The sequence below is a fragment of the Lynx rufus genome, unplaced genomic scaffold, assembly GCF_022079265.1.
Source record: "Lynx rufus isolate CCGP_SWC_20201006 ecotype Redwood Valley unplaced genomic scaffold, mLynRuf1.p SCAF_18, whole genome shotgun sequence".
NCBI classification, from domain to species: domain Eukaryota; kingdom Metazoa; phylum Chordata; class Mammalia; order Carnivora; family Felidae; genus Lynx; species Lynx rufus.
Window position 1 is genome coordinate 27,017,102 of NW_025814832.1, and position 12,680 is coordinate 27,029,781.

At 42.6% G+C, this 12,680-nt stretch overlaps 1 protein-coding gene across 1 annotated transcript; it reads right to left on the reverse strand.

The window, feature by feature from the left end:
- Nucleotides 1-947: 947 nt before the first annotated feature.
- KRT40 (keratin 40) lies at nucleotides 948-6,002 on the reverse strand. The gene is made up of 7 exons (XM_047080648.1): nucleotides 5,556-6,002; nucleotides 4,765-4,847; nucleotides 4,346-4,502; nucleotides 3,333-3,494; nucleotides 3,128-3,253; nucleotides 1,565-1,785; nucleotides 948-1,047 (listed from the first exon to the last, which is right to left on the reverse strand). Exons 1-7 carry the CDS (start codon nucleotides 6,000-6,002, stop codon nucleotides 948-950), a joined length of 1,296 nt encoding a protein of 431 aa, XP_046936604.1.
- Between the last annotated feature and the right edge of the window lie 6,678 nt (nucleotides 6,003-12,680).

The window sequence follows — 12,680 nt, forward strand, 5'->3', positions numbered from 1 at the left end:
GCTAACATAATGGTCACAAGACAATCTTATATGTTTATTAGGATTGAAAATGCTTACATGACATAGTAAAAAAATACGCTACTCAACTATGTGCATATGTAAATATGATTACCACTGTATGGAAAAACCTATTGTAAGAAAGAAAACTGTAAGTTCCCAAGATACCGAGAATGGATATTTCGGGTGTGGAATTATAACTGACTTTTTTCCCCTTTCGTGTGCCAAATTGAAAAAAAAAATGGAATCTTGAACTTTTGTAATTACAAATAAAATAAAATTTATTCCTAAAGTTCCAACTGTCTTCCAAGATATATGACATTTTGCATTGATTAGTTAACCTGTTTGTAATTGAGGAGTTAAAAAACTATTTTCAGCTTTGGTTTGTGCAAAATCAAACTGTCGGCATGGGTTTAGGCAATTACCTTGGCATCATATGGTTATCACATCTGCAGTAATAAGCCACAAAGTTTATATTTACCATGCTAAAAAAAATGGAACACATTTTATTTGGAGATTAGCAAGAAAGCTTTATAGACTCCTAGAATATCACAAATAAGCTGGCAGGAGAGGAAATGATAAAGCAGAAATATACTGAGGATGTTTAGAGGACAAGTTCAGGATAGAAACCCTTTTTTAAAATTTTATTTGAGAGAGAGAGAGAGAGAGCATTAGCAAGAGGGGAAGAGGGGCAGAGGGAGAGAGAGAGAATCTCAAGCAGGCTCCATGCTCAGTGCAGAGCTTGATTTGGGCTCAATCCCACGCGCTGGGATCATGACCTGAGCCGAAACCAAGAGTGGGACACTCAACCGGCTGAGCCACCCAGGCTCCCCAGGATGGAAAACCCTTCTTGACTTTCAAGTTTGGATGTCTCTGACTGAAGCCCCCATCTCCTTTCCAGGACGCTGCTGGCTTTGAAGCCTCCATCCGCCGCGCTGGGGGTTTAGCATTCACACACAGCAGTTTTCGAGCGTGCAAATCACATACGCGGAGTATGGCTCACAAGTGTTGTCTGACGTGCTTGTGGTAGAACATGGGTGACAGGGAAGCCTGTGGAGAAATTTGAACTAAGTTCAACAGGGGAAAGCTGGATAACATTTCAACTCAGAAAAGATCGTGCCCAAATCTGCCACTCTTTGAACGCTCTTTGCAGAATAACATTTGACTTAAGCCTATTTTATGCCTGGACCCAGCATTGTCGCTTCATGCCCATTGCAGCTGTGCCAGCTCAATACAACTATATGTATTTACTTCACTTTGCAAAATGTCCTCTTATGCCTTTGGTGGGAGGCAGGAGCCAAGGGAGATCTCCAGCATGGAATTTTATGTGTGATACTTATTCTGCTTTAGAACTTAGAATACTTTGTGAACACTTCTAATATCGTGTGATTAGCCTCAGTTATGGTTGTTGTTGTTTTTGTTTTTGTTTTTGTTTTTAACTCTTGTAAGGAGATCCTTTAACACATTAGAGAGGTTTGACCTTGGGCAGATCTTGGGGAAACAGGATTCTCCTACAAGAGCCTCTTTGTGACTTGGGGGATTTTGAGAATAAACATGTGGAACTTGCCTGCTGTCCTCACTCTCAAGGAGACCCCGGTACGTGTTGATCTCACACTCCAGCCGGGCCTTTGTGTCCAGCAGCACCTCGTACTCCTGGTTCTGCCGCTCCAGGTCACAGCGGATCTCCGCCAGCTGGTTCTCCACGTTATCGATCAGGCACTGCATCTGGGCCAGCTGCGCGCCGTACTGGGCCTCAGTCTCCGCCACAGTGCATTCCAGAGATTCTGTCTGCAGAAGAAGTGTCCTCAGGAGGGCTGTATAACGTAATCCCTGGGATCAGAGTGCCTGTTTCCAAAGCCTTGCTCTACCCTAGTGTAGCCTAGTGACATTCTGAAAATTACTTAGCTTCTCTGAGCCTTAGTTTTATTCTATAACAAGTGGGCAATGCAAAGTACCTATCTCCTAGGAGGGTTGTGAGGATGAAATGAGTGATATGTGTAAAGCATTTTGAAGAGTTCCTGAAAAAAAAAACTTTAAAAGCTAGGTAAGAGTTATTACTAACACCACCAAGCCCGCTGCAACCTTCAGTATACTGAAGTTGGGTATCGACTTGAGGCAGGGAGGAGCCATATAGTGGGAGTTAAGAGGCTCTGGGATTGAACCAGCTGGATCCAGCTTCCACTTTTGCCTCTTAAAAACTGCATGATCCCTGCAACTTAATCTGAATCTCAGTCTTCCTCATCTGTATAACAGGCTTAGTAAAGGGATTTATCCCATAAAGTAAGGCTCTCACAAGATGAATGCACAGCTGTCATTCACCTAGTCTCCATAGGGCCTAACGTGGCACAGACAGGGGTGTTTGACTGGAACTGGCTAGTGTTATCTTCAGTGCACGGTATCCTCGTTGCTTGGTGGGGGTCGGGGGGAGGGTTCAGTGAAGGGTCCAGTTGAGATGTGGATCCTGGGAAAGTTTAGGATAGTGGTAGAATGCAGAGTTTGAATACCATTGTTTTCTATGATGGTGAGCTTAGAAACCTGGCCCGAATCAAAAGAGCTTCAGGGGCGCCTGGGTGGCTCAGTCGGTTGAGTGACCGACTTCGGCTCAGGTCACGATCTCACGGTTTGTGAGTTCGAGCCCCGCATCGGGCTCTGTGCTGACAGCTCAGAGCCTGGAGCCTGCTTCCGATTCTGTGTCTCCCTCTGTCTGCCCCTCCCCCACTCATGCTCTGTCTCTCTCTGTCTCAGAAATAAATAAACATTAAAAAAAGATTAAAAAAAAAAAAAGAGCTTCAAAACCCACTGGAATGCTCGAGTGCCTTTGACTCAGAGGTTCTGTTCTCATTCTGCTCCTGCTCTTCCCCTCTCTCCCTGTCTCTGGAAGGTGCTGCAGGATCACACTCAAGCCCAGAAGGGACGGTCAGGGCATCCCGTTGGGACAGTACAAGCTGTTGACCTATCGCTTCTGCCTCTAGCTCGGTAAACAGCAGTATTTAGGAAAGGCAAGGAAATATACTCCTTGCACATTGGAAATGGAGACTTTCTGCCACATGAACTGTGGGGCTCTCTCCTCGGGGTTTGGAAGAGGGGATGGCATCTCGGGGCCTGACTCCTCAGTATGTGTGTGGCATACCAGGCTTTGCTGTGCTTGGAGCTCAATTTCCAGAGCGTTGGCTGTGCGTTTCAGTTCCAGGATCTCTGTCTGGCAGTCCTGCAGCTGCTTCGTGCTGCACAGCTGCTGCTGATTCAGCTCCTCTGTCTGAAACACAGGTGTGATCAGAGGACCCAAGTAAGACAGACATCTGGAAGCCTGTCACCTTCCTGCTCCAGGAGCTGACCTGAACAGCGAACCATTCTTCCACGTCTCTGCGGTTGTTGGCGAGCACCGTTTCATACTGACAGCGCATCTCATCCAGGACCCTGTTGAGGTCGACGGTGGGGGCAGTGTCCAGCTCCACGCTGAGTCGGTCACCCAGCTGTCCGCGAAGCAAGTTGACCTCCTGAATGGGGGAATGGAGTCAAGAGTGTGACAGGGTGGGTGGGCGGGGGAAGGGGGGGATTCACTTTGACATCCCAAGGGCGTCGCATTTCTGTTTTGGGGGAGAAGTGAGTAAAAGTGTAAAAAATCTAAAGGGATTTAGATTCAGTTGCTTGGGTTGCAATCTCTTTTCGTAGCTCAGTGTCTGCATCTGCAAATGGGTATAATAATTTTACCTTTCCCAGAGACTTATTGTGAGAGATACGAGTTAATGTTTATAGAAAGCACTTATGAAAGCCCTTGGCAAATAGGAAGGCCTCAATAAATGCTATTATTATCATCAACCAATGCTCAAAGGGGAAATATACTATATTACATCTTTCAGCTTTTCACCCTTTAGCCTCATTGATGTGAGATAATCAGATACTTCATATTTTATGATTTTAAAAAGTTTATAGGTACAGAATATTTTAAAAATTTGGCCCAAATATTGCATAAGATGTTATCCCCTTTTTGAAATGGCCTTCACACCCTGTGTTTATCGATAATCCAGATTTTCAAACCTTATAGGTTAGAGTTAGGTGAGCCATAAAGCCTCCAAGGAAGGCTGTTTGTGGGAGTTACCCCCTCCAGACAGCAATGACAGGTGGACAGTTTGGTTCATCCATGTGGCACTGGCCAGGGCCATTTCACATGTACATACAGAGACATGACATGCTGCCATGATCAGGCCCAACAGCATTAGTGCCCTGAGTACTTTTGTTCCAGCATGAGCGGTATCTGCCCAAGTTCGATTTAGGTACACAACACGGACTGTATCAGTTTGACTTTGTCCCTTCTACATTTGTTCAGCAATTTTGCCACTTTCCTCACCTCTTCGTGGTTTTTCTTAAGGCAAAGGAGATCGTCCTTCAGAGACTCCACGTGGGCCTCCAGATCGGCTTTGCACAGAGTCAACTCACCCAGGATCCCACGCAGGCCGCCAATGTCCGTCTCCAGCAGCTGGCGAAGAGACAGTTCAGACTCGTACCTTTCACGGCAAAAGAGATACAGCCAATGCTTACTTGGCTGGAGACAGTGCTGGGGATGCTGGGGAGTGACAAGAGGACTCAAGGAAGCCACATCCCAAATAATAAATGTGAGTTTTGTGAGCATTCTTAGCTTTAAAAAAGCTTATAGAGAGAATATTTGTGGTGTGTGCACACGCACTTGTGTGTGTGTGAGAGACAGCGCGAGAGAGAGAGTGAGAGAGAGGCAGTCATAAATTATTCTCAAGTTCAAATTCAACTTACTTTGACCTAAAGTCATCGGCAGCCAGTTTGCAGTTGTCAAGCTGAACAGCAAGTCTAGAATTCTCTGCCTTTGTGCACAAGATCTGGGAAGGAAGGTCGTTATATGTAATAGATGGCCCTTTGAAAGAAACCTAAATATCTATTCATTTAACAACTATGCCATTATTTATCTTTTAAAAGTCTTTATAAGAAAGTATAAAATAGCTTTCAGCCTACTTCTCTTATTAGCCATGTCACTTCATGACGAGACAAGCAGGACCAATTTATAAAAGAAATAGATAAAAAAGGTTAGTTTTTCAATGGCCTAAGACATTTTGCAATATTCCTTGACAGTTGAACTCTGATTTTTCTCCATAAGTGGTTTGTATTATGACTCTATCCCCACTCCATGAAAATAAAAATTCATCTGTAAGAAAATGATTCCTAGGGTGAAATTATGGGATTAAAACGATGACATTTCAATATCTATGTTAAAATATAAATATAAACATCCAGTGTTGCATACAGAATTAACTTTGGGTATAACACAGTTTTTCCTTACTCTCTGGACAATGAAGGTAAAAGTCTGGACATGAGAGAGTTTATTATGGCCGTCAGGGATTACTGGCATCCCCAGGGCTAATGCTGACGTTTCCTGACTTTCGGCCCACCACCCTTTCCTCTGGGTCACATTACCTCCTGAAAAGTCCCCTTTCCCTGGGGGGACTTCCATAGAACAGCCTCTTTTAGTATAAAGATGGAGCAAATCCCAGATTGGAAGGGTAGAACATTAGGGCAATGAGACACCAGACCTTTTGCTGGAGATCTTCAATGGTGTCGAAGTAACACTGATAATCGGGGCACACCAGGGGGACCTCCCCTTCACACTGTTCTCGGATCCTGCACTCCAGCTCCGCGTTCGTCTCCTCCAGGCCTCGCACCTTCTCCAGGTAGTTGGCGAGTCTGTCGTTCAGGAACTGCATCGTCTCCTTCTCGTTGCTGTTGAACATCCCATCCTCACACCAAGCACCGCTCCCCACCAAGCACGGAATGTGACAATTCCCAGCCAAGTAGCACGGTGTGACACAGCCTGTTGCCAAACGAGACCCAGATAGGAAGCTAGGGGTCTGGCCTCTGGAGGTGGCTTGGGCGCTGGGGAGGTGAGTGGTTTCCATGGAACAGGGTGAAGCGAACACACAGTCGGAAGCTGTGGCACAGGATTCAGAGGAGCAGCACGTAGGGGAGCAGTCCGAAGTCATCCTATCGAACGAAGAACCAAGACTAGTTGCAGAACTCCGGCTGACTGGCTGCCGAGGTCTCCTTCCCTCCTGAGACTTTTATACAGTCCCCCAAATGGGTATTTACGGAACAGACCGGATGTTTTCCTTATCACTGTTGGTGGCAGTTGTCATATGAACACTCATCAGGGTTGTTTGTTTGCTGAGGAAGAGTTTTATGCTTCATAAAAGAGGCATAACTTCAGGTTACTAAAAAAGGACACTATTTCCATATGCCAATAGGATAAAATGTTTGGTCCAGAATAAAATCTTCTTAGGAAGCGCTGTCCGTTTGGCAGACTTTGGAAAGATGGAGAAAATGTGGCCCCTCAGTAATTATAGGTACAACTCATTACAAATAACGAAAACAATATTCCCACACATTTTGATCCTGGGCACTCGAAATTGTTTATGTATCCTCTTAAAATTCATATTACATCTCATTAAATGCCATTTATTTGTTTGTGCCACCATCATAAAAATGTTCCCTGTAGTTAGCAGTCTTTTCAGCGCTTTTTATGGTCTTGCTGTGCTCAGATGGTGGAGGGGTGAGGTGTGTACTGGGTTTAAAGTGTGTGTGTGTGTGTGTGTGTGAATCATGTCTACCTGTGCACACATTGAAAAGTCACTTTATGTAACAGATGGGTACGATCTGTGCCCTCCAGGCCAAAAGACAAATTGGTTATCAAGATCTGGAGTTGTGATCTATGATTTCCGGAAATTTCCTTGCTTTCTCCACATTTCCTATGCCTAATTTTTATTTATTTAAAAAAAATTTTAAATATTTATTTTTGAGAGAGAGAGACAGAATGTGAGTGGGGGAGGGGGAGAGAGAAGGAGACACAGAATTGGAAGCAGACTCTAGGCTCTGAGCTGTCAGCAGAGCCCGATGTGGGGCTCAAACTCACGAGTCTTGAGATCATAACCTGAGCCGAAGTCGGACGCCCAACTGACTGAGCCACCCAGGTGTCCCTCCTATGACTCATTTTTAGATGAGAGATATACTTTTTTTTACCTGTATCTATAATGAGAGTGAAATAAAATCTCTAAATTACAATCTTTTAATCTCTTAGGAAACTAAACCCTCATTGGTTACACTTCAGAATAGGGGCAAGGGAGCTACAGAAGGTTTACTTCTGAGATGGAATCTGTTTTGTCTTATTTCCTTTTTTTTTTTTTCAGTTTTTAACTTTTATTTATTTCTGAGAGACAGAGACAGAGTATGAGTGGGGGAGGGGCAGAGAGAGAGAGGGAGACACAGAATCTGAAGCAGGCTCCAGGCTCTGAGCTGTCAGCACAGAACCCAACACAGGGCTCCAGCTCATGAGCCTCGAGATCATGACATGAGCCAAAGTCAGTCACTTAGCCAACTGAGCCACCCAGGCGCCCCTTATTTACTTATTTTTTAAGGTCACAATTTCATAAAAATTTAAAATACTGGAACTGAGGAATAAAATTTTATAATGTGAGTTCCAGATCAGTGGTTCCATTGGGTGAAACCCCTGCTGCAATACCGAATGGATAGGGGTTTGAGATTTTTTGGATTCTGTCTTGAATTTCATCTCCATTATGGAGCATAATCTCTTTCACTTTGCTTGGTGTAATTGTGGCATTTATTTCATTTTCAAAGGTGTGCAGAGCAAATTGCCTCCAGAATCGTTAACATTTTTATAAGAAAAAACCCCACTATTCTGACAAAGTGAAAATTTTCATGATCCAAAATAAACTTAATTTTTTTTTCTAACTGTGAACACTAGGTAGCTGATAATGGAAAGACCAAAACCAAAAACAAACCAAGAGATCTTAAATAGATGGATTTAAATAGTGTCTTAGGATATATTATTCTCCCATCCAAGTACTAACCAGGCACGACCTTGCTTAGCTTCTGAGATCAGATAAGATGGGACACGTTCAAGGTGATGTGGTCATGGACTCTTAGGGTTTATTATTCATTGAGCAGAATTGGGTTTGATTTTAGGGATTCTCTTTACATTTCAACACTTAATGCTAAATGTTCTTAGAGTGCTGATGGTATGATGATGCTGTTCTGCAGAGGACATGAGCAGGGATTCAAAAACATATTTGAAAAATACAGACCTCTGAAGGAAAATTCTGATTTCCACAGTAACCTAATGAGTCAAAGGAAAAATGTGTTTGAAGAGAACCCATGTCTTGGTTGTCTGTCATTGGTTTCAGTTAATTAAAATGTAGCAATGTGCCTTTCTTTTAAAGTAACTGCAGGGGGGTGCCCTGGGTGGCTCAGCTGGTTAAGTGTCCAACTCTTGATTTCAGCTCAGGTCATGATTTCACGGTTCATGAGTTTGAGCCCCACATCGGGCTCTGTGCTGACCACACAGAGCCTGCTTGGGATTCTCACTCTCTGCATCTCTCTCTGCCCCTCCCCTGCTCATGCTCTCTCTCTCTCTCTCTCAAATAAACTTGAAAAAATAAAGTAACTGCAAGTAAAAATAAGTATTTCCTTTTATATTGACCTAGTTTCTATTTGTAAAATGTTGATTTCTGGTTATGGGGTATATATATATAGAGAGAGAGAGAGAAAGACAGAGAGAGACAGAGACAGAGACAGAGAAAGAGACAGAGAGAGAGAGAGAGAGAGAGAGCGCACGCACAAACATGCAGGACTATTTATTTGGGGCTTGATTAATTAGATAATGTTGTATGACAATCAATAGCCTTAGTTCCCATCTTAGAATATTGAAATTGCCCAGAATTCATTTAAAAAAAATTTTTTTTAACGTTTATTTATTTTTGAGACAGAGAGAGACAGAGCATGAACGGGGGAGGGGCAGAGAGAGAGGGAGACACAGAATCGGAAGCAGGCTCCAGGCTCCGAGCCATCAGCCCAGAGCCTGACGCGGGGCTCGAACTCACGGACCGCGAGATCGTGACCTGAGCTGAAGTCGGACGCTTAACCGACTGAGCCACCCAGGCGCCCCCCAGAATTCATTTTTATGGCATATCATCCTCAAAAGAAGGGAACATTGGGAATAGAGAAAAATAAACAGATGCCATTAAAGGTCATGATACAATAGCATCATTGTTTCTTCTTGAAATATGCCCGTACCTCAGAACATCCACTTACTGCTGCCACACTCGCTGATGTAAAATACAGATCTATTTTTTTTGTCAGTCTCCACCTCTGAAATCCAAACTTCCTGCCTTGACAAATACGACCCCTTTCAGTCTGGTGCCAATTTACCCTTCTAGGCTAATTTCCTGATACTTTGTCTCACAACCCCAAACTGCAACCTTCCTTCCTGCTTTGTAGGTGGTGTTTCCTTGGTCCACTGTTCTTCTGTACCCCGCCCCCCACAAACCCACATGTTAAGACAGATGAAGTGCCACTCAACTGCCTCATGTTGAGATGGGGCTTTCCCCACAGCATTTGCACATACCTCCACTGTCACATGTGTTACATCCCTTTTAAAGGTTTCAGTATTTTTATGTTTCTTGGTCTTTTTTCCCTTTTTGGAAAATGTCTCTTTTTTTGAATATATATTTTTTAATGTTTATTTTATTTTGGAGAGAGAGAGAGAGAGAGCGGGAGAGAGAGAGAGAGAAAAAAAGAGAGAGCGAGCACTAGTGGGGGAGGAACAGAGAGAGAGGGAGACAGAGAATCCGAAGCTGTCAGCACAAAGCTCAACCTGGGGCTCGAACCCACAGAACACCGTGAGATCATGACCTGAGCCGAAGTCAGATGCTCAACTGACTGAGCCATCCAGGCACCCCAGAAAATGTCTCTTTTAAGATAGGTATATCTTATTTGTCTTCTTCTTACCCTCAGCACTTGGGACATAATATAATAGGCCTTCAGTAAATGTTTGCTAAAAATATAAGCCTTGGGGCGCCTGGGTGGCGCAGTCGGTTAAGCGTCCGACTTCAGCCAGGTCACGATCTCGCGGTCCGTGAGTTCGAGCCCCGTGTCGGGCTCTGCGCTGATGGCTCAGAGCCTGGAGCCTGTTTCCGATTCTGTGTCTCCCTCTCTCTCTGCCCCTCCCCCGTTCATGCTCTGTCTCTCTCTGTCCCAAAAATAAATAAACGTTGAAAAAAAAATTAAAAAAAAAATATATAAGCCTTTGGCTCAGTAGAGGTTTCTGTTTTGACACATAATTGCTTACAGAAAGCTAAAGGGCAAGGAAGGTTAGCAGAGGACAAAGAGCAATGTCCTGGTGGTCATAATGGTTACATTTTATTCCAGTTCCAGTGTTGTTACTAACTAGCTGTATTGTCTTCATCTAGACCTGTAACTCCTTTGAGTCTTAGTCCTTGCTGTAGGGAAAAATAGTAACCCGTCACTTCTTTTTTTTTTTTTAATGTTTTTATCTATTTTTGAGACAAAGAGAGACAGAGCATGAGCAGGGGAGGGGCAGAAAGAGAGGGAGACACAGAATCCGAAGCAGGCTCCAGGCTCTGAGCTGTCAGCACAGAGCCTAATGCGTGACTCGAACTCACCGACTGTGAGATCATGACCTGAGCTGAAGTCGGACACCCAACCGACTGAGCCACCCAGGCACTCCTGTAATGTGTCACTTCTACATGGAATTGTCAAGGCATAAACAACCTGCATATCTTTCACTTTATAAAAGTAGTAAAATTTAATGTCAGTGTAAGGTCTCCAGCTGATCCATCTTGGTTCCCAATAACTCCATAATTGTTAAGTACCTATTCTTTTTGTTCCTCCAATTTTTTTCAGTTGAGATGAAATTTATATATATTGAAATGCAGTTTTGGCAAACACATGTACCTATGTAACCCTCACCCCAGTCAAGATGTCTGACATTTCCAAGATACCAGAATGTTCCCGTGTGTCATTTTTCACTCAGTGCCCACCTCCCAAAGGGAAACAACGCTCTGATTCCTTTTACCAGAGATTGGTATTCACTATTCGTGGGTTTCATAAGTAAAATCACAGGGTGCATCCTTTTTGTATCTGGTTTCTTGGCTCAACATCATAGTTTTTATTTCATCCCTGTTGTCACGTGTACCAGAGGTACAGTATTTTATTTTTTTAAAGTTGCTGAGGAGTATTTCATTGTATGAATATGCTGCCATGTGTCCTTTCTCCTTTGGACAAACATTTGGAGTATTTCTTACTTGGGGCTGTCATGAATAAAACTCCCATAGATATTCTTGTATATATATTTTTGTGGATATATATTTCATTTCTTTCGGGTAAATATTTAGGAGAATCATTGTGTCATGGAATAGAAGTAGAGCTTCAAAATGTATTTACTTAGTATTTTTGTTTATATTATAAAGTGGTTTATTATTTAATTTAATTTAATTTATTTTTTTTATTTTAGATAGAGAACACAAGTAGGGGAAAGGGAGGGGGAGAGAGATTGAGAGAGAGAGAGAGAGAGAGAGAGAGAGAGAGAGAGAGAATCCCAAGCAGGCTCCATGCTCAGTGTGGAATCCCAACACAGGGCTTGATCTCACAACCGTGAGATCACAACCTGAGCCGAAATCAAGAGTCAGACACTTAACTGACTGAGACACCAGGCACCCCGATTTATTTATTTTTAAAGTTCAATTTATTTAAACTAAAGAACCAAAACAAAACAGTTCACCCATTTTTTTCTACTTCCCACCTCCCTACCTTTGGGAACGAATCTGTTCTCCATAACTATGAACTTGGTTTTATTTATTTATTTGTTTTTGATTCCACATATGACAGATCATATGGTATTTGTCTTTCTCCATCTGATTTTTTTTAACTTAGCATAATGCCCTCGAAGTTCATCCATGTTACTGCAATGGCAAGATTTCATTCTTTTCTTATGGCTGAATAATATGCCATATATATAGGTTGTTTCCATTTCTTGCCGATTGGAAATAACGCTGCAATTAACATGGGAGTGCATATATCTTTTTGAGTTGATGTTTTCATTTTCTTCAGACAAATACACAGAAGTGGAATTGCTGATAGTTCTGTTTTTAATTTTTTGGGGGGAACTTCCATAGTGTTTTCCAATTTACACCATTTTACATTCTCATCAAAAGTGCATGAGGTTCCCTTTTCTCCACATCTTACCGCCACTTGTTATTTCTGATCTTTTTGATACCCGCCATTTTGATTGATGTGAGATGGTATCTCATTGTGGTATTGATTTGCATCTCCCACATGATTAATGATGTAAACATCTTTTCATGTACCTATTGTCCCTTTGTATGTCTTCTTTGGAAAAATATCTATTCAGATATTCTGCCCTTTTTTTTTTAATTGGATTGTGTCTTTGCCATTGAGCTGTATGAATTCTTTATACATTTTGGACATTTGCCCTTATCAGATATATGATTTGTAAATATTTTCTCCCATTCAGTAGATTGCCCTTTCATTTTGTTGCTGATTTCCTTTGCTGTGCAGAAGCTTTTTAGTTTGACGTGGTCCCACTTGTTTGCTTTTGTTCCTTTTGCTGTGGGGATCAGATTTAAAAGAAATCATAGTCAAGACCTATATCCAGGAGCTTACTGCCTATGTTTTCTTCTAGGAGTTTTGCGGTTTCAGATCTTATGTTCCAGTCTTTAATCCACTTTGTTTTATCTTATTCTTTCATTTGGAAGATATTCCTCTGTTTCTTCATCTTGCTCAACTCTCTGTGTTGGTTTCTATACAGTAGACGAAAGAACCACCTCTCC

Coding starts and splice junctions, on each gene's coding strand:
- KRT40 (XM_047080648.1), bottom strand. CDS start 6,002: ATGACTTCGGACTGCTCCCCTACGTGCTGCTCCTCTGAATCCTGTGCC. Junction 4,848..5,555: donor TTGAAGATCTCCAGCAAAAG/GTCTGGTGTCTC, acceptor CTTCCTTCCCAG/ATCTTGTGCACAAAGGCAGA. Junction 1,786..3,127: donor TCCAAGCACAGCAAAGCCTG/GTATGCCACACA, acceptor CTTCTTCTGCAG/ACAGAATCTCTGGAATGCAC.